At 43.6% G+C, this 26,090-nt stretch overlaps 1 protein-coding gene across 4 annotated transcripts in view; it reads left to right on the top strand.

The window, feature by feature from the left end:
* Nucleotides 1-7,340: 7,340 nt before the first annotated feature.
* Nucleotides 7,341-26,090, top strand: part of ITGAX (integrin subunit alpha X) — a 34,905-nt gene continuing 16,155 nt past the window's right edge. For 2 of the 4 annotated variants that reach the window (XM_032842760.1, XM_032842761.1), the window contains exons 1-20: nucleotides 7,341-7,478; nucleotides 8,065-8,170; nucleotides 10,143-10,246; nucleotides 10,543-10,613; nucleotides 10,767-10,881; nucleotides 12,352-12,482; nucleotides 12,600-12,745; nucleotides 12,985-13,138; nucleotides 13,437-13,587; nucleotides 13,786-13,859; nucleotides 14,057-14,186; nucleotides 14,295-14,437; nucleotides 14,627-14,767; nucleotides 14,861-15,070; nucleotides 19,408-19,538; nucleotides 19,658-19,815; nucleotides 19,957-20,111; nucleotides 20,805-20,936; nucleotides 21,026-21,099; nucleotides 21,314-21,455. In XM_032842760.1, coding sequence (XP_032698651.1) covers nucleotides 7,424-7,478; nucleotides 8,065-8,170; nucleotides 10,143-10,246; nucleotides 10,543-10,613; nucleotides 10,767-10,881; nucleotides 12,352-12,482; nucleotides 12,600-12,745; nucleotides 12,985-13,138; nucleotides 13,437-13,587; nucleotides 13,786-13,859; nucleotides 14,057-14,186; nucleotides 14,295-14,437; nucleotides 14,627-14,767; nucleotides 14,861-15,070; nucleotides 19,408-19,538; nucleotides 19,658-19,815; nucleotides 19,957-20,111; nucleotides 20,805-20,936; nucleotides 21,026-21,099; nucleotides 21,314-21,455 — 2,523 coding nt within the window. In that variant the 5' untranslated portion in view covers nucleotides 7,341-7,423. The remainder of the gene's footprint in view (nucleotides 7,479-8,064; nucleotides 8,171-10,142; nucleotides 10,247-10,542; nucleotides 10,614-10,766; nucleotides 10,882-12,351; nucleotides 12,483-12,599; nucleotides 12,746-12,984; nucleotides 13,139-13,436; nucleotides 13,588-13,785; nucleotides 13,860-14,056; nucleotides 14,187-14,294; nucleotides 14,438-14,626; nucleotides 14,768-14,860; nucleotides 15,071-19,407; nucleotides 19,539-19,657; nucleotides 19,816-19,956; nucleotides 20,112-20,804; nucleotides 20,937-21,025; nucleotides 21,100-21,313; nucleotides 21,456-26,090) is intronic. The other 2 variants (XM_032842758.1, XM_032842759.1) reach the window with 1 other exon arrangement.

Below are 26,090 nucleotides of genomic sequence, written 5' to 3'. Positions count from 1 at the left end.
TCCCATTCTGTCAGTTGTCTTTTGATTTTGTTAACTGTTTCCTTTGTTGTGCAAAAGCTTTTGGTCTTGATGAAATCCCAATAGTTCATTTTTGCCCTTGCTTCCCTTGCCTTTGGCGATGTTCTTAGGAAGATGTTGCTGCGGCTGAGGTCAAAGAGGTTGCTGCCTGTGTTCTCCTCAAGGATTTTTGCTGGATTCCTTTCTCACATTGAGGTCCTTCATCCATTTTGAGTCTATTTTTGTGTGTGGTGTAAGGAAATGGTCCCATTTCATTTTTCTGCATGTGGCTGTCCAATTTTCCCAACACCATTTATTGAAGAGGCTGTCTTTTTTCCATTGGACATTCTTTGCTGCTTTGTCAAAGATTAGTTGACCATAGAGTTGAGGGTCTATTTCTGGGTTCTCTGTTCTGTTCCATTGATCTATGTGTCTGTTTTTGTGCTACTACCATGCTGTCTTGATGATGACAGCTTTGTAATAGAGCTTGAAGTCCAGAATTGTGATGCCACCAACTTTGGCTTTCTTTTTCAATATTCCTTTGGCTATTCGCGGTCTTTTCTGGTTCCATATAAATTTTAGGATTATTTGTTCAATTTCTTTGAAAAAAATGGATGGTATTTTGATAGGAATTGCATTAAATGTGTAGATTGCTTTAGGTAGCATAGACATTTTCACAATATTTATTCTTCCAATCCATGAGCATGGAACATTTTTCCATTTCTTTGTGTCTTCCTCAATTTCTTTCATGAGTACTTTATAGTTTTCTGAGTATAGATTCTTAGCCTCTTTGGTTAGGTTTATTCCTAGGTAATCTTATAGTTTCGGGTGCAATTGTAAATGGGATTGACTCCTTAATTTCTCTTTCTTCTGTCTTGTTGTTGGTGTAGAGAAATGCAACTGATTTCTGTGCATTGATTTTATATCCTGATACTTTACTGAATTCCTGTACAAGTTCTAGCAGTTTTCGAGTGGAGTCTTTTGGGTTTTCCACATATAGTATCATATCATCTGCGAAGAGTGATAGTTTGACTTCTTTGCCAATTTGGATGCCTTTAATTTCCTTTTGTTGTCTGATTGCTGAGGCTAGGACATCTAGTACTATGTTGAATAGCAGTGGTGATAATGGACACGCCTGCCGTGCTCCTGACCTTACTGGAAAAGCTTTCAGTTTTTCTCCATTGAGAATGATATTTGAGGTGGGTTTTTCATAGATGGCTTTGATAATATTGAGGTATGTGCCCTTTATCCCTATACTTTGAAGAGTTTTGATCAGGAAGGGATGCTGTACTTTGTCAAATGCTTTTTCAGCATCTATTGAGAGTATCATATGGTTCTTGTTCTTTCTTTTATTAATGTGTTGTATTACATTGATTGATTTGCGGATGTTGAACCAACCTTGCAGCCCTGGAATAAATCCCAGTTGGTCGTGGTGAATCATCCTTTTAATGTACTGTTGAATCCTATTGGCTAGTATTTTGGTGAGAATTTTCGCATCTGTGTTCATCAAGGATAATTGGTCTGTGGTTCTCTTTTTTGATGGGATCCTTGTCTGGTTTTGGGATCAAGGTGTTCCTGGCCTCATAAAATGAGTTTGGAAGTTTTCCTTCCATTTCTATTTTTTGGAACAGTCTCAGGAGAATAGGAATTAGTTCTTCTTTAAATGTTTGGTAGAATTCCCCCGGGAAGCCGTCTGGCCCTGGGCTTTTGTTTGTTTGGAGATTTTTGATGACTGTTTCAATCTCCTTACTGGTTATGGGTCTGTTCAGGTTTTCTATTTCTTCCTGGTTCAGTTGTGGTAGTTTATATGTCTCTAGGAATGCATCCATTTCTTCCAGATTGTCAAATTTGTGGCGTAGAGTTGCTCATAGTTTGTTCTTATAATTGTCTGTATTTCTTTGGTGTTAGTTGTGGTCTCTCCTCTTTCATTCTTGATTTTATTTGTTTGGGTCCTTTCTCTTTTCTTTTTGATAAGTCTGGCCAGGGGTTTATCAATCTTATTAATTCTTTCAAAGAACCAGCTCCTAGTTTCATTGATTTGTTCTATTGTTTTTTTGGGTTTCTATTTCATTGGTTTCTGCTCTGATCTATGGTTTCTCTTCTCCTGCTGGGTTTAGGGTTTCTTTCTTGTTCTTTCTCCAGCTCCTTTAGGTGTAGGGTTAGGTTGTGTACCTGAGACCTTTCTTGTTTCTTGAGAAAGGCTTGTACCCCTATATATTTTCCTCTCAGGACTGCCTTTGCTGTGTCCCACAGATTTTGAACCGTTGTGATTTCATCATTTGTTTCCATGAATTTTTTCAATTCTTCTTGAATTTCCTGGTTGACCCATTCATTCTTTAGAAGGATGCTGTTTAGTCTCCATGTATTTGGGTTCTTTCCAAATTTCCTCTTGTGATTGAGTTCTAGCTTCAGACCATTGTGGTCTGAAAATATGCAGGGAATGATCCCAATCTTTTGATACTGGTTGAGACCTGATTTAGGACCGAGGATGTGATCTATTCTGGAGAATGTTCCATGTGCACTAGAGAAGAATGTGTATTCTGTTGCTTTGGGATGGAATGTTCTGAATATATCTGTGATGTCCATCTGGTCCAGTGTGTCATTTAAGGCCTTTATTTCCTTGTTGATCTTTTGCTTGGATTATCTGTCCATTTCAGTGAGGGGAGTGTTAAAGTCCCCCACTATTATTGTATTATGGTTGATGTGTTTCTTTGATTTTGTTATTAATTGATTTATATAGTTGGCTGCTCCTATGTTAGGGACATAGATATTTAAAATTGTTAGATCTTCTTGTTGGACAGACCCTTTGAGTATGATATAGTGTCCTTCCTCATCTCTTATTATGGACTTTGGCTTAAAATCTAATTGATCTGATATAAGGATTGCCACTCCTGCTTTCTTCTGATGTCCATTAGCATGGTAAATTCTTTTCCACCCCCTCACTTTAAATCTGGAGGTGTCTTCGGGTCTAAAATGAGTTTCTTGTAGGCAACATATAGATGGGTTTTGTTTTTTAATCCATTCTGATACCCTGTGTCTTTTGATTGCGGCATTTAACCCATTAACATTCAGGGTAACTATTGAGAGATATGAGTTTAGTGCCATTGTATTGCTTGTAAGGTGACTGTTCCTGTATATTTTCTCTATTCCTTTCTGATCTACTACTTTTAGGCTCTCTCTTTACTTAGAGAACCCCTTTCAATATTTCCTGTAGAGCTGGTTTGGTGTTTGCAAATTCTTTGTTTTTGTTTGTCCTGGAAGCTTTTTATCTCTCCTTCTATTTTCAATGATAGCCTAGCTGGATATAGTATTCTTGGCTGCATGTTTTTCTCATTTAGTGCTCTGAATATATCATGCCAGCTCTTTCTGGCCTGCCAGGTCTCTGTGGATAAGTCTGCTGCCAATCTAATATTTTTACCATTGTATGTTACAGACTTCTTTTCCCGGGCTGCTTTCAGGATTTTCTCTTTGTCACTAAGACTTGTAAATTTTACTATTAGGTGACGGGGTATGGACCTATTCTTGTTGATTTTGAGGGAGGTTCTCTGCACCTCCTGGATTTTGATGCTTGTTCCCTTTGCCATATTAGGGAAATTCTCTCCAATAAACCTTCTGCTCCCCTCTCTCTTTCTTCTTCTTCTGGAATCCCAATTATTCTAATGTTGTTTCGTATTATGGTGTCACTCATCTTTCGAATTCTCCCCTCGTGGTCCAGTAGCTATTTGTCCCTCTTTTGCTCAGCTTCTTTATTCTCTGTCATTTGGTCTTCTATATCACTAATTCTTTCTTCTGCCTCATTTATTCTAGCAGTGAGAGCCTCCATTTTTGATTGCACCTCATTAACAGCTTTTTTGATTTCAACTTGGTTAGATTTTAGTTCTTTTATTTCTCCAGAAGGGGCTTTTATATCTCCTGAGAGGGTTTCTCTAATATCTTCCATGCCTTTTTTGAGCCTGGCTAGAACCTTGAGAATTGTCATTCTGATCTCTAGATCTGACATATTACCAATGTCTGTATTGATTAGGTCCCTAACCTTCGGTACTGCCTCTTGTTCTTTTTTGTTTTGTGGTGAATTTTTCTGCCTTGTCATTTTGTCCAGGTAAGAGTATATGAAGGAGCAAGTAAAATACTAAAAGGGTGGCAAAGACCGCAGGAAAATACACTTTAACCAAATCAGAAGAGATCCCCAATCGTGGGCGGGGGTAGAAAGGGGATAAAACGAGGTTCAGAAAAAAAAAAGAAACAATTAAAAAAAGAAAATGAATAAAGAAAAAATATAAAAAAGAAAAAATACATATATATTAGATAAACTAGTTAAAAAACATTTTAAAAGAATGGGGTAAAAGTTTAAAAAATTTAGCAGAAGAAGAAAAAAAATTGAAAAAGAAGAAAAAAAATTAAATTAACTGCAAGACTAAAGAATCATGGGGAGAAAGGCACGAGTTCCGTGCTCTGCTTTCTCCTCCTCTGGAATTCCGCTGCTCTCCTTGGTATTGAACCTGCACTCCCTGGTAGGCGAACTTGGTCCTGGCTGGATTTTTTGTTGATCTTCTGGGGGAAGGGCTTGTTGTAGTAATTCTCAAGTGTCTTTGCCCCAGGTGGAGTTGTACCTCCCTTACCAGGGCCGGGCAGAGTAATCAGCTCGGGTTTGCTTTCAGGAGCTTTTGTTCCCTGAGCGCTTTCCGTAGAGTTCCGGAAGACGGGAATGAAAATGGTGGCCTCCCGGTCTCCAGCCTGGAGGAGTCGAGAGCTCGGGTCCCCACTCCTCAGTGCGCTCTCAGAGAACAGCGCCCAATTACTCCCGTCACTCTGGCCTCCAGCCGCGCTCCGAGCTGACCGAGCCTGCGACCGGTTCAAGGTAACCCCGAGCTGAGAGTCACTCCTCAGCTCTGTCTCTGTAGCCGGCTTCCCCATTCTAATACCTGCAAGCTCTGCGACACTCAGATACCCCCGATCCTTCTGTGACCCTGCGGGACCTGAGGCCAGACTGATCCCACGTGGGCTTCACCCCAGTTTAGCCTCTGGAGCGATGTCCCTCAGTGGAACAGACTTTTAAAAGTCCTGATTTTGTGCTCCGTTGCTCCGCCGCTTGCCGGGAGCCGGCCCCTCCCCGCCGCGGTCTATCTTCCCTTTGCTTTGGATTCACTTCTTCACCAGTCCTACCTTTCAGAAAGTGGTTGATTTTCTCTTTCTAGAATTGCTGTTCTTCTTCTCTTCGATATCCCGCTGGATTTGTAGGTGTTTGCAATCTTTAGATAAGCTATCTAGCTGATCTCCCGCTACCTGAAGTAGTCTCAGCCTACTACTTCTCCACCATCTTGACTCCTCCTATTTTATTTTTTATGCTCATTCTCTTTTTTAAATTTTAATTAATTAATTAATTAATTAATTATTTCTTTTCAGCGTAGCAGTATTCATTGTTTTGGCACCACACCCAGTGCTCCATGCAATACCTGCCCTCCCTAATACCCACGACCTGGCTCCCCCAACCTCCCACCCCCCGCCCCTTCAATACTCAACTTTTGTAGCAACAGGGACAGGACTGGAAGAGATTATGCTGAGTGAAATAAGTCAAGCAGAGAGAGTCAATTATCATATGGTTTCACTTATTTGTGGAGCATAACAAATAACATGGAGGACAGGGGGAGATGGAGAGGAGAAGGGAGTTGAGGGAAATTGGAAGGGGAGGTGAACCATGAGAGACTATGGACTCTGAAGATTTTATTTTTAAGTAATCTATTTTTTTCATTGTGAATCTGAGAGTCAATGTTTAATTTATTTTTGTTTGTTTATCTATTTATTTTCAATTAGCCACTGTATAGTATATCATTAGTTTTTGATGTAGTCTTTACACCAATGTGGGGCTTGAACTCACAACCCCAAGACCAGAATTCATGTGCTCCACTGACTAAGCCAGCCAGGCACCCAGGGACATTTGTACTTTTATTACCACTCCCCACTTTGTGGATGAGTAAACTGGAACCTAGAGAGGTTGCAAGAGTCCAAGCTCTTAAACACTGAATTTTGGTTTTCAAAATCAAAGTAGTCCTACCTCACTGCTCCCCTCCACTGCCACCCCCTCCTACAAGTATTCTCAGGAACCATCACCACAGTCCTCCCCTTAGGGAGCAGTTAGCCTCCAGTCCATTCCAATGGCCACTAGCTCACCCTATAGGGCCCCATCACCTTCCTCTTAACTGATCTGTCTCCAGCTAGTTCCCAATGAAACCCAATTCATATAGCCCCTCTTTTTAGCTTCCTAAAATGTAAATTTGAAGATTTCATTCTTCCTAATTTGATACAATGCTTCCCTCTGCCCTCAGGATAAAATAAACATGCCTTAAGGGGGCTTTCCAGACCTGGGTCCTACTTCTCCTCTCCCCTGCCTCCCATGGTATTGACCTCATTTCTTGCCACTTCCTACCTCCTACTCTCTGGTTTCCCAAGATGCACACTCATTCTCATGCTTCTTCTACATTTGGTTACTCCTTCTGAAATACACACCCCTATGGTCAGTTGCCTTCAAGACTCAGCTCAAGTGCCCCTCCAGGAAGACTTTCAGGAAATCCACACCCTTCTAACTTGAGTAAGCTACTCTGTGGTCTGTGGGCTTCTCATTTCATAGCAAAATCTTGCTGTTTGCACCTCTGTCTTTATTGACCCCAGGGCTTGTGTTTTTGTTTTATCTTTTTGTTGTTAGAGAGGTACATGATCAGCCTCAAATTAGCATGCTGTGTAAATGATTGAATATTCACTCTCCTCTTAAGGCCTGGATTCTTGACTTGTAGCTAGCCCAGAGGTTTCCAGGTCTGAAGTGGAGGGTTCCCATCAGGGTCTTCATTAGGGCCCTAACTAGTGGTTTTCCCTTGCCAGGTGAACTGAAATTTCAAGGTCAAGGGGAACCTTCTGCCAGTACAACTAGAGAAACTTGGAGAGGTGTTGCAGGGCGGGGATCTACAACCACCTAAACCTAGTTTGGTAAGGCAAAACAAGCAAGCCAAGATATCTCTGGTTAGAAAGTCTCCTGAAGGAGCTTCTGTGTGGCTCAGTTGGTTAAGCATCTGCTTTCAGCTCAGGTCATGATTCCGGGGTCCTGGGATCAGGCCCTGCGTTGGGCTTCCTGCTCAACAGGGAGCCTGCTTCTCCCTCTCCCACTCTCCCTGCATGTGCTCTCTGTCCCTCTGTGTCAAATAAATAAATAAAATCTAAAAAAAAAAAAAAGAAGGAAAGACTGACATACAGCATATGTGGGCTATGTCGACCCGTTTTTTTCTGCTTAATTTAGTCCTTTTCTCCGCCCTCTACCTCTGAGTCATGCTGACAGCTTCCCTTCCTGCTTCTGGCCTCCTGACCACCTCTCTGCACACTTGTTCCCTCCGCACCCTGGTTCAGCTGTTCTCTCAGTGGCTGAGGAGCTCAGAAGCTCATGTCTGACCTTCCAGTCATGATCAGGATCAGAACATCCCTCCTCTTGTTGATGGGTAAGTCATGGGCCCCAGTGAAGGGATATGAGAAGATTGGGTCCAGGTAGAGAGAGAGCTGAGACTGTACATGTTTTAGACCCACACATTAAGGGGGCATCTGGGAATACATAGGGTTTGGGATCTGGAGTTTTTGGAGGGAGAGGATATTGAAGAACTAATTTTAGGGGAGTTTAAGAGACACTAGAAAAGGAGCCAATTGCCTGAATAATCCAGTGATTTCCCAAGTAGGAAGAACAAGTCAAACTTGTACTCTATTCACAATATTACTTTGGCCTAAGTTTTCCTGGATTCTTCCTCTTGGAAGCCCCCAGTGGTAGGGGTGACAAAGGAGTGTCTTTAGAGCTTGTGTGTTGCTCTGTGAAAATGGAGAATTGAAGCTTGCCAGTGGGTCAGTGGGTGAAGAACTGTCTCTGGACTGCCTGAGGAAAGAAGGACGGGTGAGGGAGGCCAGAGGCTGGGAGTTCAGAAATCCAGGAGATGCTGGGATATTGGGCCTACAGGGGAGAGCAGGTGTTGGGGGCTGGGGAGATGGAACAGGAGGAAGACCCTTCTTCAGAGTTTCTTTTCTCACCCCCTTCCCCAGCCTCGGCTTCTTCTCTCTGCTTCAACTTGGACACAGACCAGCCAACAATTTTCCTTATGGACAGTGCTGGATTTGGACACAGCGTGGTCCAGTATGGCAACACCTGGTAAGGACTGGGTGGTGACTTGCCTTTGATTCTTACCAGCTCCTCTCCATGCATAGGGTCCTGTCCTTCCCCATGACCCTCTTATCCTGTGTTTGGTGTGGCAGTTCCCCCAGTGCAATGGAGAGTTGGACTGAAAGCAGGTGTTGTCATGCCATCTTGATAATCACAACTAATATTTATCGAGTGCTTACTAAGTGGGCCCTGATCTGTTTTATTTTATTTCATTTTATTATTTTATTTTACTTTAAATTCCAGTATAGTTAACATAAAGTGTTACTATTAGTTTCAGGTGTACAATATAGTGATTCAAAAATTCCATACATCACCTGGTGCTCGTCATGACAAATGCACTCCTTAATCCCCGTCATCTGTTGTACCAATCCCCCCCCGCCATGCCCATATCCTCTGGTAACCACTGGTTGGTTCTCTATAATTAAGAGTCTGTGTCTTGGTTTGTCTCTCCCTGTTTTTTGTTTGCTTTGTTTCTTAAATTCCACATGTAAGTGAAATGACATGGTATTTGTCTTTCTCTGACTGACTGATTTCACTTAGCATAATATTCTCTACTATGCCATTGCAAATGACAAGAGTTCATTCTTTTTTGTGGCTGAATAATATCTCTATCTCTATTTATCTGTATATACCACATCTTCTTTATCCATTCATCAGTTGGTGGACACTGGCTGCTTCCATCTCTTGGCTATTATAAATATTGTTGCTATAAACATCAGGGTGCATGTAGCCCTTTCAAATTAGTATTTTGTATTATTTGGGTAAATATCCAGTAGTACAATTGCTAGATCATAGGATATTTCTATTTTTAACTTTTTGAGGAACCTCCATACTCTTTTCCACGGGGGCTGCACCCGTTTGCATTCCCACCAACAGTGCACAAGTGTTCCTTTTTTTCCACAACCTCATCAACACCCCCCACCCTTTTTTTTTTTAAGGATTTTACTTATTTATTTGACAGACAGAGATCACAAGTAGGCAGAGAGTCAGGCAGAGAGAGAGAGAGAGAGAGAGAGAGAGGAGGAAGCAGGCTCCCTGCAGAGCAGAGAGCCCAATGTGGGGCTTGATCCCAGAACCCTGGGATCATGACCTGAGCCGAAGGCAGAGGCTTTAACCCACTGAGCCACCCAGGTGCCCCAACACCCCTTTTTTTAAATAAAAAAAATTTATTAACATATAATACATTATATGCCACAGGGGTAAGGGTATGTGAATCATCAGGCCTACACATTTCACAACACTCACCATAGCACATACCCTCCCCAATGTCCATAACACAGCTACCCTATCCCTACTCCCCACCCCCAGCAACCCTCAGTTTTTTTCCTGAGATCAAGAGTCTCTTATGGTTTGTCTCCCTCCCAATCCCATCTTCGTCAACACCTCTTGTTTCTTGTGTTGATTTTAACCATTCTGATAGGTGTGAGGTGATATCTCACTGTAGTTTTGATTTGAATTTTTAGGTGAACACTGATTCATTCTTCACAATAATCTTATGAGGTACGTAGGTATCAACTGTTCAACAAATATTTATTGAACACCTACTACTAAATATTTCAGGAGCCAGGCATACACCAGAAAACAAAACAGACAAAAAAAATCCCTCCCATGTGGAACTTACAATGTATTAATCTCCACTTTGCAGATGGGAGGCTTAGAGGAGTGAAACAAACTTACTGAGGAGAAGTCTGGGTCTGCTGTCCACATTCTTTTTTAAAAAATTTAAAAAGATTTTTATATATTTATTTGACAAACAGAGAGAGATAGTGAGAGAGGGAACACAAGCAGGGGTAGTGGGAGAGGGAGAAGCCAGCTTCCTGTGGAACAGGAAGCCTGATACAGGGCTCGATTCCAGGACCCTGAGATCATGACCTAAGCCATAGCAGACGCTTAATGACTGAACAACCCAGGCACCCTGCTGTCCACATTCTTAATTATAGTGTTCTTTGTCTCCCTCCAGGGTGGTGGTTGGAGCCCCCCAGGAGATAAAGGCTACCAACCAAACAGGCAGTCTCTACCGGTGTGACTACAGCATGGGCAAGTGTGAGCCCATCCACCTGCAGAGTGAGTCGCTGCCCCTCCTTAGGACTTGGGTCTAGACTCTCATGCTCTAGGGAACTGCGGGGAGCACAGAAGACCTACTTCTCAGTTCCAGCTCTGTCTGAGACCCTTAACCTTACAGGCTTCCTGACCCCCTTATGGCCTCCCTGTCCATCATACCCCCGCACTCCCATGGCTCCATCAAGACCTGAAAGCCCTTCACCAGTCAGACTTCTTTGTCTTTCAGGGTTGAGGTGACCCCTGCCCAGATCTTTTACAGTCTCCTCTGTCCTGTGGGTAACACATATCTGTCCCCTCAGTACCCCCAGAAGCTGTGAACATGTCCCTGGGCCTGTCCCTGGCAGCCTCCACTAGTCCCTCTCAGCTGCTGGTGAGTTGCCTTGGGTTGTCGAACTGTCCTGAGGGAAGGAGTGGGGACCTATAGCTGGTGCGGCTAGGGGTCTAGGGGAGGATGAAGGTACTGGGATAGGAGGATGGGATGGAAGGAGGAGCAGGCCCTCCCATCAGGCGCCTCTGTCCCTAGGCCTGTGGCCCCACAGTGCACCATACATGCAGGGAGAACATGCACTTGATGGGGTTCTGCTTCCTGATGGGCTCTTCTTCTTGGCAAGCCCAGAGGTTCCCGGCTGCCCTGCAGGGTGAGTGTTGGGGGGCCACTGGCTCCTTTGAGGAGCATACACACCTTGTGACTGGGTAAAAAAAAAGATATCTGGAAAAAAATATTACTGGTTGGGAGAGTGGTTCCAAATGTGGGCTGGGGAGTCACTGCCTGATTTTACACCTTGCCCTGTCCCACTTACCCTCTTGGAGACTCAGTTTTTTCATCTGTCTGATGGTGATGACACAACCAAGCCTAAGAGGGACAGAAGATGATCCATGGCCAGGATTTAACACAGTGCCTGGCAAGTGGTGAAGGCTCATTTAATGCTAGCTGCTATTATTTTTAGGAGAAGGGGATTTATTTGCACACAGTACATCCTAGGGTATAACCACTTGTTTTGTGGAAATGTGTGATGAGGGTGAAGACAGTCTGAGTGGTATGTGTGTGTGTATATATGGATGTATATATCTGTGCATATGCATATATATGTGTATGCATGTGTCTGATGTATATTTGCATGCAAATGTATACATGAATATGTGTGTCTGTGTGTACATATGAGTATGCATCTGTATATGTGTGTATGTATATGTGAATATGCATGTATGAATGTATGTGTATACACATATATATGCACACACGTACACATGTATATGCACACATGTATATATGTACATGTATGCATGTGTGTGTGTGCATGCAGGTTGAGGCATAGGGTCTGGCTTTCCCAATGTTGATAGGGGTGGGAGATATGGAGTAAGAACAGTAAGTTTTCAGATCTAACCATGGCAGTCCTAGGCCTCTTCTTGGTCTCACATTTACACTCAGGCTCCTGGGGAGATTGACATCTGGCCACTGAATGGAGTGCCCTTACAGTACCTCGTAGACTCTAGACTTCACTCATAGGAGCCTGGGCTCCCTTCAGAACACCCAGGTGGGAACCTCTGGAACAGAAAGGGGAACCGGAGAGAGTTTCCTCTTTTTTTTTTTTTTGACCACTTCTGAATTCACTCAGGAGGGGCTTAAGGGCCTATATTTAAGCTGAGAACAGAATAGGGCCAGTATGTGGCTGTTGTCAGGGGTGACATTAAAAATATTTAGCAAAAAGTACAGTTTGGCACTGACTAATGAAGATGGACTCTGGCCAGGAGCTGAAGCAGTCCCCTTTCATTGGTAGATCATGGAGATGTGGGGAAAGAGGTAGAGTAGGGCTTGGGAAAGAGATATGGACAGCCAAGCTACCTTGGGGAATGGCTCCCAGCTTCTTACCATCTGGATTGGAGGAACTTTTACTTTTTTTTTTTTTTTTAATAAACCAGGCTGACTACACAGGTGTGAGCAGCTGTGTCACAGATGTAGCTTCTTTAAGGACTTTAGGAGGCCAAAGGGCCCTGTTCTATGCAGGGTTTGTGGAAGCCCTTGGGTCGGGGGTGGAGAGTTCTTACAGCCAAGAGGTCCTAGGCTCTGGGTGTGTTCTTTGGAGGACCGGTGCCACCTCTTTTCCCAGAGTGTCCAAGGCAAGAGCAGGATATTGTGTTCCTGATCGATGGCTCAGGCAGCATCTCCTCCCAGGATTTTACCAAGATGTTGAATTTTGTGAAGGCTGTGATGAGCCAGTTCCAGAAACCTAGCACCCAGGTGTGCCCTTGGGAGAGGGAAGGGAAGTGTGCAGGACCCCTGTGGGAGGCTTGTGGGTGGAGTGCCCACGGTTCTGCTCAAGAGGCCTCGGCTCCCAGCCCCCTGCAATTCTCCCAGTTCTCCCTGATGCAGTTTTCCAACAACTTCCGGGTGTACTTCACTTTCAAAGAGTTCACATACAGCTCTAACCCACTCTACCTGTTGGATTCTATACACCAGCTGGGAGGGTATACTCACACAGCCTCAGCCATCCAAATAGTCACGTGAGTCCTGACTTCTCCTGGGTCCTTCCCTAAAGCATCTGGGTCTTCCTTTAGGCCTCATCTCTCTCCACGAGAGAGGGACAGGTTGGTACTGAAATTCAGCCTGTGGTTTTCTCATCCAGCTGGGGACCTATGGGTGGGAGCAGGGCCTCCAAGGGATAGGGGGCATCTCCTTCCCAAAAGGCATAGAAGCCAGCAGCAGGCCTGTTCATAGGTCTCCGGATCCTTTTCTCTGACAGAAACGAGCTGTTCAGTACCTCAAAAGGAGCCCGAAAAGATGCCTCCAAGATCCTCATTGTCATCACAGATGGGCAAAAAACAGGCGACCGCTTGGGTTATGAGGATGTCATCCCTATGGCTGAGGCTGCGGGTATCATCCGCTATGCAGTTGGGGTAGGATGTGGACATACCCTGTCACCACTTCCTCCCCTTGCTTCCTCTTAAGGCAACTTCCCTTTCTAGGATGAAACCGCCAGCTCTCTCAGCTTCTACTACCTTCAGGATGAAAGCTGTGTCTGGGGACCCTGATCCTTTTCCCTAACCTCTTTGATGCTGTTTGAGTCTCACTTTTCTCATCTGTACACTGTGTTTAATAATACTGACCTTGAGGGGTTACTGGAGTATGTCACATCCAGCATGTGCATATTAGATTAATGATTGTTTTCACTGAGTTGGTCTTCACTGGGGACAGGTGGGATCAGCTTTTCGATACCAACATTCCTGGAAAGAATTAAATGACATTGCATCGAAGCCCTCACATGAGTACATTTTTAAAGTGGAGAATTTTGATGCTTTGAGAGACATTCAAAACCAACTAAAAGAGAAGATCTTTGCCATTGAGGGTAAGCTACAGAAGAAAGTACTCATTTCAGAAATCCTCACCCATAAATGCTTCTTGAACCTGGATCCCCATGCCATGGGCATAAACCCATCCCTTTGGGTATTAATCTCCCACATTAGATCCTTTAAAGCTGAGGTGTCCTCAGACTTGGCAAAGCCTATCTTTCTCTCTGAAACCCAGGTGTCATGCCTTCCACCAGGTACGCAGACCATAAGCAGTAGTTCCTTTGAATTGGAGATGTCCCAGGAGGGCTTCAGTGCTGTGATCACACCTGTGAGTGGGGCCCCTTTCAAGCCATTGATGTAGGAAGAGGGATAAGTGGTAGGAGGGAAGGTAAGGAGGGGTATTTGATAAGTGAGTGGAGGAAGAGAATTCCAAATAATGAGCAGAGTCGGTGGCAGGCATTGCTTGGGAATAGGCTGTCCTCATTTGGCTTAGGCCTGCTCAGCCCTGGAATCCTTTCCTCCCAGGATGGACCAGTTCTGGGGACAGTGGGGAGCTTCAGCTGGTCTGGAGGTGCCTTCCTGTACCCCCAAAACAAAAGACCCACTTTCATCAACATGTCTCAAGAGAATGTGGACATGAGGGACTCTTACCTGGGTGAGAAAAGGTTGTGGTTGGGGGCAGAGGTGGGACATGAGCTGCCTGGGAAGGTCAGGCGCTCGGGGGTGGGAAGGAAGGTTTTGTGCTGAGGTGTGCCCTCCTCAGGTTACTCCACTGAGCTGGCTTTTTGGAAGGGGGTCCAGAGCCTGATCCTGGGGGCCCCCCGCCATCAGCATACTGGGAAGGCTGTCATCTTCACCCAGGCATCTGGGCAATGGAGGGCGAAGGCTGAAGTCACAGGGACCCAGGTTGGGTGCTGAGGAAGCCAGAGTGGAACATGAGGGTGGCGGGGTCTGCAGGGGCAGAGAGGGAGGAGATGAAGGGTTTTGGGAGCCTCTAGGGGGGAGGTCCTGGTGGCTGGGGAGAAATGGGACGTGTCCCAGAAGGGGCTGCCTCTGGCAGGGGCAGGCAGCATGATTTCAGGCTGTGCCTTGCAGATCGGCTCTTACTTTGGGGCCTCCCTCTGCACTGTGGATGTGGATAGGGATGGCAGCTCTGACCTTGTCCTCATCGGGGCTCCTCATTACTACAAGCCAACCCGAGGGGGGCAGGTGTCTGTGTGCCCCTTGCCCCAGGGGGTGAGTGTCTGATGAGACCAGGGCTGGGTGGGGCCTGGGTGTGGGGTGGAGGGATTGCCTGTGTTGGGACCTGACACTGGTTTTGTTCTGCAGAGGGCTAAGTGGCAATGTGAGGTCATTCTCTGTGGGGAGCAAGGCCACCCCTGGGGCCGCTTTGGGGCAGCCCTGACAGTGCTGGGGGATGTGAATGGGGACAAGCTGACAGACGTGGCCATTGGGGCTCCAGGAGAGCAGGAGAGCCGGGGTGCTGTCTACCTATTTCATGGAACCTCAGGACTGGGCATCAGCCCCTCCCACAGTCAGGTGAGGCCCAGTCACATGTCCTTTTGTTATAACAACTTCTTCCTTGCTTCTTCTTGTTTTCTATTCTGCCACCAGAAAATTCTCCTTTACCTCTTCTTACGTCTTTGTCCAGCACTGGCACCTTGTAGGCAGCAAGCAAAATCTGTGGAACTTAAAAATGAACACATTGGAATGTTCTCTGCTTTGTATGAGGACTTGATTTTTTTAAATTTATTTTTTATTTTTTATTTATTTACTTGACAGAGGTCACAAGTAGAGGCAGATAGAGAGGAGGAAGCAGGCTCCCCGCTGAGCAGAGAGCCCGATGTGGGGCTCGATCCCAGGACCCTGGGATCATGACCTGAGCCGAAGGCAGAGGCTTTAACCCACTGAGCTACCCAGGTGCCCAGAGGACTTGATTTTTGAGTGAGGTCTCCACTCAGGACTTTTAATCCCACAGTGGCTTTATAAGGTACATAGGCCAGGTATTAACAGATCCATTTTAGAAATGAAATCTGGGGCATGGAGAATACCAGTGATTTGACTTGTCCAAGGTTTATAGTAGATCAGGAATGGTGATAAGTTAGGTTCCAATTTCCTGACTTCTAACCCAGTTCTTGGTCTCTTCATGGCTCCTGTTGTCAGTCTAGGTCTGGCTGCCTTAGTCTGCCTGTCTACTCACCCCTTCTTCTCCATGGATGCTATATGACCATTCCCTCATGCCATCAGCTGTCCTGCCAAATGTCTGTCTTGATGGGAAAAGCTCCCTGAAAAGGGAAGACTTCTTCCCTTGGCAAAAGTCAAAGAAAGCCCCATTTAAAAATAGTAAAAGTGGGGCACCTGGGTGGCTCAGTGGGTTAAAGCCTCTGCCTTCAGCTCAGGTCGTGATCTTAGGGTCTTGGGATCGAGCCCCACACCTGGATCTCTGCTCAGCGGGGAGCCTGCTTCCCCCTCTCTCTCTGCCTGCCTCTCTGCCTACTTGTGATCTCTGTCTGTCAAATAAATGAATAAATAAAATTTTGAAAAAAAATAGGTAAAAGATCTGAACAGACATTCCTCCAAAGATGATATACAAAGGACCAATATATATATGAAAAAATGCTGAACATCATTAGTCGTCAGTCATCAGCAAATCAAAACCACTATGAGACACTACTTCATCCCCACTATGATGGCTAGAATAAAAAAGACAGATAATAACAAGTGTTGATGAGAATGTGGAAAATTTGGTACCCTCACACTCTGCTGGTGGGAATATAAAACGCTGCAGTCACTTTAGAATACATCTGGCAGTTTCTCGAAAGGTTATATGTAGAGTCATTGTATGACCTAGCAATTGTACACTGTATGACTCGAGAAAATTGAAAACCTATGTCCACACAAAAAGTTCTACATGAATATTTATAGTAGCATTATTGATGATATCTAAAATGTAGAGACAGTCCAAATGTCCATTAGCTGATGAACACATACATTCTATTGTAAATAAATATGCATACAATGGAATACTATTTGGCCATAAAAGGAATGAAGAACTAGTATTTGCTATATGAATGAACCCCTTCTTTTCCTTATGCTAAGTAAAAGAATCCAGAAACAAAAGGGTACATATTGTATGTTTCTTTTTATATGAAAGATAAATAGGTAACTCCATAGAGACAGAAAGTAGATGAGGGGTTGTCAGGTGCTGGTGGTGGAGGAAAATAGGGAAAAGGGGGTGAGTGATAAAGGGTATGATTTTTTTGGGGGGGTGATGAAAATGTTCTAAAATTGATTTGGTGTTGGTGGCATAACTCTGACAACTTCTTAAAACCATTGAGTTGTATACTTTATGAATTACATCTTAAAAAGTTTTTAGGAAAAAAATGTCAAAGAATATCCCTATAGTACTGTTACTTCCTAACTATAGGATATTACACACCTCTCTGTGCTCAGTTTCCTCATCTGTAAAATGGTCATAGTAAGAGAACCAACCTCACTGGGCTGCTACTGTGAGGATTAAATGAGTTAGTACATGAACGGTATATACATAGTAAAAATGTATATATGTACCTGGCATATAATAGGTATTACAGTATTATAATCAATGATCGTTAATACAATTTAACAACTGAAAGGGTTCTAAAGAACTTGGAACTTTAAGAAGAGAATGAAAGTCTTTGTTGACAGTAGCACCAGACGTTAAGGAATTGCATTCCTTCTGCACCAACTGGTTTAACCTTCCCTTTGTTGTAGCAGATTAAAGGTGTATGTATGAACACCCGCAATTGCAAATATCACTTGATATTGCAAGTATCGCTTGAGTTATACCTGAAAGTCTTGACTCTAAGAGAAGGCCTTTCCAGATTTGCCGGTCCACCCTGATTTTCTTCCTTCCCACTACTTGACTGGGAAGGACTGGACTTGTTCCCACCGGGCCCACACACTAACCTGAGGATGTGGCAGTGAGATCAGTTTTCTTGAGCATGAGGCTGCTTGACTGGATTTGTGCTAACTCTACCTACTTCTTTCTTTTTAGGTGACCTTAGTAATTAGTAAATTTAACTTTCATTTTATTATTACTATGCTTAATGCCTGCCAGTCCAGCCGTGCTTAGAGATTTTTTTTTTATCATTTTTTAAAATTTATTTTCAGCATAACAGTATTCATTGTTTTTGTACCACACCCAGTGCTCCATGCAGTCCGTGCCCTCTCTAATACCCACCACCTGGTTCTCCCAACCTCCCACCCCCCCACCTCTTCAAACCCTTCAGATTGTTTTTCAGAGTCCATAGTCTCTCATTGTTCACCTCCCCTTCCAATTTCCCCCAACTCCCTTCTCCTAACTCCCCATGTCCTCCATGCTATTTGTTATGCTCCACAAATAAGTAAAACCATATGATAATTGACTCTCTCTGCTTGACTTATTTCACTCAGCATAATCTCTTCCAGTCCCGTCCATGTTGCTACAAAAGTTGGGTATTCATCCTTTTTAATGGAAGCATAATACTCCATAGTGTATATGGACCACATCTTCCTTACCCATTCGTCCATTGAAGGGCATCTTTGTTCTTTCCACAGTTTGGCAACCGTGGCCATTGCTGCTATAAACATTGGGGTACAGATGGCCCTTCTTTTCACTCCATCTGTATCTTTGGGGTAAATACCCAGTAGTGCAATTGCAGGGTCATAGGGAAGTTCTATTTTTAATTTCTTGAGGAATCTCCACACTGTTCTCCAAAGAGGCTGCGCCAACTTGCATTCCCACCAACAGCGTAAGAGGGTTCCCCTTTCTTCACATCCCCTCCAACACATGTTGTTTCCTGTCCTGCTAATTTTGGCCATTCTAACTGGTGTAAGGTGGTATCTCAATGTGGTTTTAATTTGAATCTCCCTGATGGCTAGTGATGATGAACATTTTTTCATGTGTCTGATAGCAATTTGTATGTCTTCATTGGAGAAGTGTCTGTTCATATCTTCTGCCCATTTTTTGATATGATTATCTGTTTTGTGTGTGTTGAGTTTGAGGAGTTCTTTATAGATCCTGGATATCAATCTTTTGTCTGTACTGTCATTTGCAAATATCTTCTCCCATTCCGTGCTTAGAGATTTTAAAGGGCACATTCTCCAAAGGGTTGGTCCTTATAGGAACAATGGAATTAAAAGAGAAGGAACCCACAGGGAGGCAATGTTCCAGAGTTTAGAATTTTCTTGTGGCTATAGCCACTTCCCATCCCAACTTTTCCCCTCCTTGTCCTCTGAAGAGATAGGGTGGCCCTGGAAAGCAAAAAGGGTCCCTGGGCATTGAGTCAGAAGGTTTGATTTCAGGTCTGGAGGTGACCTCCTAAAGGCTCTGTGGCCTTGGCACTCTCTGCAAAGTATGGAAGTGGGGTTAGATGAGCTCCGAGTTTCCTCTCTAGCTCTAATACTCATCATGATCAATGAGTAGTGATTTCTTCTGTTCAAAGACATATATGCATTAATTCATTTACTACTTACTGCTAAAGTCTAAGATATTATTATCCCTATGTGAAAGATGAGGAACCTGAGGCACAGTAAGATTGGATCCTGGTCCAAGGCCTCATGGCTCATGAGAAGAGCCAGATATTGACCTGAGAGTAAGTAGATGAATGAATGAATGAGACACAGGTCACCAGGCCAACCTTTCAATCACCACTTCTTCATTTATGTCTTAGGGATCTTTTCTCTGGTCATTGTTTTCTCACCCCACCTCCTCTTTTTTAGGTACTTCTGGTGATATCTTTTCATTACTCACCTCTTTCTGTCTCCCACATTCCTACCTTCCTGTTCCTCTTATTGCTCATTTCCAACTTGTTTCCATCACTCTCAATCTGCCCTGCCTTTCCCTCTCTTTTCAGAGGATCTCAGCCTCCCAGTTCTCTCCCAGCCTCCAGTATTTTGGGCAGTCACTGAGTGGGGGCCAAGACCTTACCCTGGATGGACTGGTGGACCTTGCCGTGGGGGCCCAGGGACAGGTGCTGCTGCTTAGGTGAGAAAGTCCTTCTCAAACACTTCCAGGTCTGCTTAGGATTTTAGCCTCCTCACCCCCATCCCAGTTTGCCCTCCTGGGACCAAGGTCCTACCCTCAGCTCAGTGTTCTGCCCATAGGACCAGACCTGTACTCAGGGTGTGGATGCGAATCCAATTCAAACCTGCAGAGATAGCCAGGTCTCTGTTTGAGTGTCGGGAAGAGACCTCCTCTGTCAACGCACTGGGTGATGCTAATGTCTGTCTTCATATTTATGAAAGTCCCAAGAATCGGCTGGGTGAGTCCTTGCCTCTCTGACCCAAGATATCTGGTCCTTAGACTCCCTCAGCTCAGGACTTCTGTCTCCTGCCTTGACACTTGTCCATCTGGGGAGTTCCTCGCTCTCTCAGCCCTCCTCATCTCTTCCTTTCCCCTACAGGTGACCTCCAAAGCTCTGTGACCTTTGACCTAACCCTCGACCCTGGCCGCCAGAGTCCCCGTGCCATCTTTGAGGAGACAAAAACCCGGAATCTGACTCGTGTCCGAGTCCTTGGGCTGAGTCAACACTGTGAGACTGTGAAGTTGAGCCTCCTGGTAAGTGGACCTCAGAGTCCTGGGGATGGCAGAAATTCTGAGGCTGGCAGTGGGATGGGCAAGGAAGGAACAGGGTTATTGTGGCTTAGCCCTACCACAGGACCTGGAATAAGGAGGCACATAACGCTGGTTAGCTGATGAGTAAGTGAGCAAGCACATGTATAAATGGATAGGTCATCTGCAACTGCTGAGGCTACACAGCTGGATTTTAGGAGAGTATTACTGCTTCAGAGAACTATGGGGTGATGAGTTGGGATTCTTTTAGGAGCTGCTTCTCTCAGATACGCCCTGTCCTAGGCACTGGGGACACGGCAGTAGACAAAACAGTCGTGCCCACCAGAAACTCTGAGAGAAGGCCCAGAACAATCAAGTTCCTAGATAATAGATATCAGGTAGTGCTGAATGCTATGAAACAAGATAAAGTCAAGGAGGAGAGTAGAGAAAATGTTGGGAGACCTCTTAGATCAGGTAAAAAGTTAGGGAAGATCCTGAATAGAGTGAGTGAGCCACGAGGGACACTGTGGGGAAGGAATAAGGCAGAAAGCAGGCAAAGCAGAGGTTCTGCATGGAGGAATTGTAGCAATTGAGCAAAGCTGGGTATCATTATTTCTCCATTTTACAGACGAAGGAACAGGACAGTGACTGTGAAGATGCATTCCTTAGTCACTGCTGTCTTTAATGTCCATCCTCTAGGCTTGCGTGGAGGACTCGGTGACCCCCATCACCTTGCGTCTCAATTTTTCCCTGGTGGGCAAACCTATCCCTTCCTATGGAAACCTCCGGCCTATGTTGGCGATAGATGCTCAGAGATATTACACAGCCTCTGTAAGTCCTGGTTTTGTAATCTTCCAGAAGGGAGTGGAGGGTGTGGACTCCAGATCTTGAGGAAAACCCTGCTTTGCCTTCCCTCTCAGCTCCCCTTTGAGAAGAATTGTGGAACTGACCATGTCTGTCAGGATGACCTTGGCATCTCCTTTGGCTTCTCAGGGTGAGCTACCACTCCCTTAGACCTGCCCTGGTTCCCCAGCTCCTCTTCTGGAACCTGGAAATTTTGCCCTGGCTCTCCCTAACATTTCTAGCCTGTGCTCAGAAAGACCTCCTGTCCCCTATTTCTCTTCTACCTCCCCACTCTGTGTTTCATCTCCAGACCATTTCTAGCCCCAATCCCAGGATTATCTTCTGCCCTCTACCCCAACACCTAGCTTGAAGACCCTGTTGGTGGGGAGTACCCTGGAGCTGAATATGAGAGTGATGGTGTGGAATGATGGTGAGGACTCCTATGGAACCACAGTCACCTTCTTCTACCCTCCAGGGTTGTCTTATCGACGTGTGGCAGGGAGTAAGGTATTTCTTTCTGGGGAATAAAGCATCTGATGCCTAGAGATCAGCAGAAACTCCTGTGCTGGGTTCAAAGCTCAGGAGGGTACTTTCATTGCTTGGCAGCCTCTTGTAAGCCAAGAGGTCTAGGTTGTTCATGGTTGGATGATGGATTTAGTCATGTTTCTGGGGCTTTCTTTGCCTCATAATGTGTTCAATTCTGGGTATTGCATTTTAGAGACATTGACTATTAGGAATGAGTTCTCACAAGGCTGCTAATGTGTAGAGAGAGGGGACCCTGCCTTAAATTTCTTTGTATTCCACATCATATCAATATTCCTTTGAAAGAAAACATATCTCTACCATCAAATATTTTAAAACACTGTTCTGTATAAGAAAGAGTTGAATTTATCAGTAACTCTAGATGAGCGTTTTGCATACTTTGATAACCAAACCTGTCTGTATGCCTGATGCACAGCAAAGCCAATCACTGACACATTGAATTTGAAGCAAGGAAAGAATTTATTGAAGAGAGCGCCAAACCAGGAGACAGGAAAGCCAGCCTCAATTCTACCCCCTCTAAGTGGGAGGGTCAGAGATTTTTATTTATTTATTTATTTATACTTTTACTTTTATTTTTTTTTATTTATTTCTTTTCAGTGTAACAATTCGCACCACACCCAGTGCTCCATGCAATATGTGACCTCCGTAAGGGGAGATGAACCATGAGAGACTATGGACTCTGAAAAGCAATCTGAGGGTTTTGAAGGGCCGGGGGGGTGTGGTGGGAGGTTGGGGGAGCCAGGTGGTGGGTATTACGGAGTCAGAGATTTTTAAGGCAAATAAAAAAGGATCCGGTTAGATCCTTTTGATCTGGTTAGGGGAGAGGAGTTATGTGACTTCAGAATAGATAAAGGAAATTAATAAGTAGGGGAGGGTTGATTTTGTTATCTCTGCCTGCTAGAAGCTTCTGTATGTATTTTCATGCAATCCATAACCAGAAAATGGCATCCTTAACATGATCAGAGGGTGGGGTTTTAGGACTTTCTAGGTCAAAAGTTCATCCATTGGACATTTGTGCATGCTCAGAGATAGTGTTCCTGACTGGTTTTGGTCGTTTTCTTAGTGAAGTCTTGAGTAATACAACTAAATCAATATTCTGCTATCATGGTGTCAGGCAAGATTCTATAGAAACGGAGTGGCAGGCTGTATTCTGAGAACAAGCAGATCTGGGTAAAAAGTTGCTGTTACACTTATTAGTCCCATTAACCCTTTGGTTACTGATTTCTACTCCAACTGTCCTGATCATTCCTCATTCTTGAGGGAATTGGGAAGATGACTGCTTTAGCTATTTCCTTCTGAAATAGTGTGGAAATCAGGGTTAGAGGAATGGAAACTTTTTGTACTCACCTGGAAATATTCCTTTGTTCCAGTTTGTAAGCCAACATTCTGCATTACCAGTATTTTTGTACTTTTTTTGTTTTTGTTTGCTTTTGTACAACATTTTATACTACATTTTATTTATTTATTTATTTTTTGTACTACATTTTGTGATTAAGTAGCAAAGAAGAAGAGTTAGGAATATGGATATTCTAAATATGACTAATCCTAGGAAAATTGACCTAATTTCTTGGAGGATCCAAGAAAATAACCCTGAAAACCAGTCCAAATCTGAATCTGTGACTTCAGGGGAGATTTATTGTAACCAAGTAGCTCATGTTCTTATTTTGTGAAGACAAACTTCATTTTTGAGGAAGTATTAATATATGTACTGTAGGATGAATTATCTTCTAACAAACACATTGCTCTACTAAAATATAATCTAAAGCGGGGCACCTGGGTGGCTCAGTGGGTTAAGCCTCTGCCTTCAGCTCAGGTTATGATCCCAGTCTACTGGGATTGAGCCCCTCAACGGGCTCTCTGCTCGGCAGGAAGCCTGCTTCCCCACCTCTCTGCCTGCTTCTCTGCCTACTTGTGATCTCTCTCTGTCAAATAAATAAATAAAATCTTAATATATAATCTAAAGCAATTATATTATCTTAAACGATATTCTGGCCAAAGAGCCTAAGGCCTTTTGTTGGGCTGTTTGTCTTGGGCAGTTTCATTTGCAATAATTCCTAAAGTTATTGAAAAATTTCAAATTGTATTTTCATGTGATACCATTCCCCACCATGGCAGTAATGTTCTCCTAAACATGTATCCAATTCCATCTTCTTGATTTCTGGGAAGATGATCAGAATACTTTGTGATTTCTCTCTTCAACCTGAGAATAGTTGAGAGTACTGGTCCAATGGCTTATTTAATTAGAATTACATATGAAAAAAAGGGATGACCAAATATCCTAAAAGACAAGTACCTTCCATGCTCCAGCCATTTAATAATTCATATTGCCAAGGGAAGTGTTGATATCCACAGACAAAAATGTAACATGGGGGTTCATATAGCACTTCTCTTAATTTATGGGGGTTAATACATTCACTATGTAGAATCATTGAAGGTATCATTTGAAACCAAGGAGAATATAGTTAAGTTTGGTATAATTGGTAAGAGGTTATACAGGAAGAAGTGTGGGGGCCTCATGTGGTCAAGTTCATTTAATCTACAGTATCGTACAGAGAGAAGTAGGACAAGATGAATAACTTTTCTTAAAACATGATGGGTATTAAGAAGGGCATGTATTGCATGGAGCACTGGGTGTTATACATACGCAATGAATCATGGAACACTACATCAAAAACTAATGATGTACTGTATGGTGACTAACATAACATAATAAAAACTGAAAAAAAGATTAAAAAATTAATTAAATTTTTTTTCATTCGTTCAATTATTTAATAAATGTTTAGAGAGTTCCTATTAAGTACCAGGCACAATACTAGTTCCTTTCTTTTAAAAAATTATCTTATTTTTACAGTGTTCCAAGATTCATTGTTTATGCACCACACCCAGTGCTCCATGCAGTATGTGCCCTCCTTAATACTCACCACCAGGCTTACCTAACCCCCACCCCTCCCCTCCAAACCACTCAGTTTGTTTCTCAGAGTCCACAGTCTCTCATGCTTCATCTCCCCCTCTGGTTACCCCCAATTCACTTTTCCTTTCCTCTCCTAATGTTCTCTGTGTTATTCCTTATGCTCCACAAATAAGTGAAACCATATGATAATTGACTATATCTGATTGACTTACTTCACTCAGCAAGATCTCCTCCAGTCCTGTCCATATTGATACAAAAGTTGGGTATTCATCCTTTTTGATGGCTCCATAATATTCCATTGGATTATGGACCACATCTTCTTTATCCATTCATCTGTTGAAGGGCATCTTCACTCTTTCCACAGTTTGGTGATTGTAGCCATTGTTGCTATGAACTCTGGGGTCTCTGTGGTCCTTCTTTTCACTACATCTGTATCTTTGGGGTAAATACCCAGTAGTACAATGGCAGGGTCATAGGGTAGCTCTATTTTTAATTTTTTGATGAATCTCCACACTGTTTTCCAAAGTGGCTGCACCAACTTGCATTCCCACCAACAGTTTAAGAGGGTTCCCCTTTCTCCACATCTTCTCTGACACTTGTTGTTTCTGGTCCCATTGATTTTGGCCATTCTAACTGGTGTAAGGTGGTATCTCAATGTGGGGTTTTGATTTGAATCTCCCTGATGGCTAATGATGATGAGCATTTTTTTTCATGTGTCTGATAACCATTTGTATGTCTTCATTGGAGAAGTGTCTGTTCATGTCTTCTGCCCATTTTTTGACATGATTATCTGTTTTGTGTGTGTTGAGTTTGAGGATTTCTTTATAGATCCTGGACATCAGCCCTTTGTCTGTATTGTCAGTTGTGAATATCTTCTCCCATTTCGTGGGTTGCCTCTTTGTTTTGTGGACTGTTTCCTTTGCTGTGTGTGAGCTATTGATCTTGATGAAGTCTCCAAAGTTCTTTTTTGCTTTAGTTTCCTTTGCCTTTGGAGACATATCTTGAAAGAAGTTGCTTTGGCTGATGTCAAAGAGGTTACTGCCTATGTTCTCTAGGATTCTGATGAATTCCTGCCTCACCTTGAGGTCTTTTTTTAAAATTAATTTTTAAATTAATTTTTAAATTAATTTTTAAAATTAATTTCTTTTCAGCATAACAGAATTCATTGTTTATGCACCACACCCTGTACTCCATGCAGTACATGCCCTCCATAATACCCACCACCTGGCTCCCGCAACCTCCCACCCACCCCCCACCCCTTCAAAACCCTCAGATTGTTTTTCAGAGTCCATAGTCTCTCATGGTTCATCTCCCCTTCCAATTTCCCTCATCTCCCTTCTTCTCTCCATCTCCTTATGTCTTCCTTGTTATTTGTTATGCTCCACAAATGAGTGAAACCATATGATAATTGACTCTGTCTGCTTGACTTATTTCACTCAGCATAATCTCTTCCAGTCCCATCCATGTTGTTACAAAAGTTGGGTGTTCATCCTTTCTGATGGAGGCATAATACTCCATAGTATATATGGACCACATCTTCCTTATCCATTCGTTCATTGAAGGGCATCTTGGTTCTTTCCACAGTTTGGCAACTGTGGCCATTGAGTTTATCTTTGTGTATGGTGTAAGAGAATGGTCGAGTTTCATTCTTCTACACATAGCTGTCCAATTTTCCCAGCACCATTTAT

This window comes from Lontra canadensis, unplaced genomic scaffold (assembly GCF_010015895.1).
Source record: "Lontra canadensis isolate GAN:19392208 unplaced genomic scaffold, GSC_riverotter_1.0 scaffold132, whole genome shotgun sequence".
Classification (NCBI taxonomy): Eukaryota; Metazoa; Chordata; class Mammalia; order Carnivora; family Mustelidae; genus Lontra; species Lontra canadensis.
This window is presented reverse-complemented; position numbering and strand designations above follow the sequence as displayed.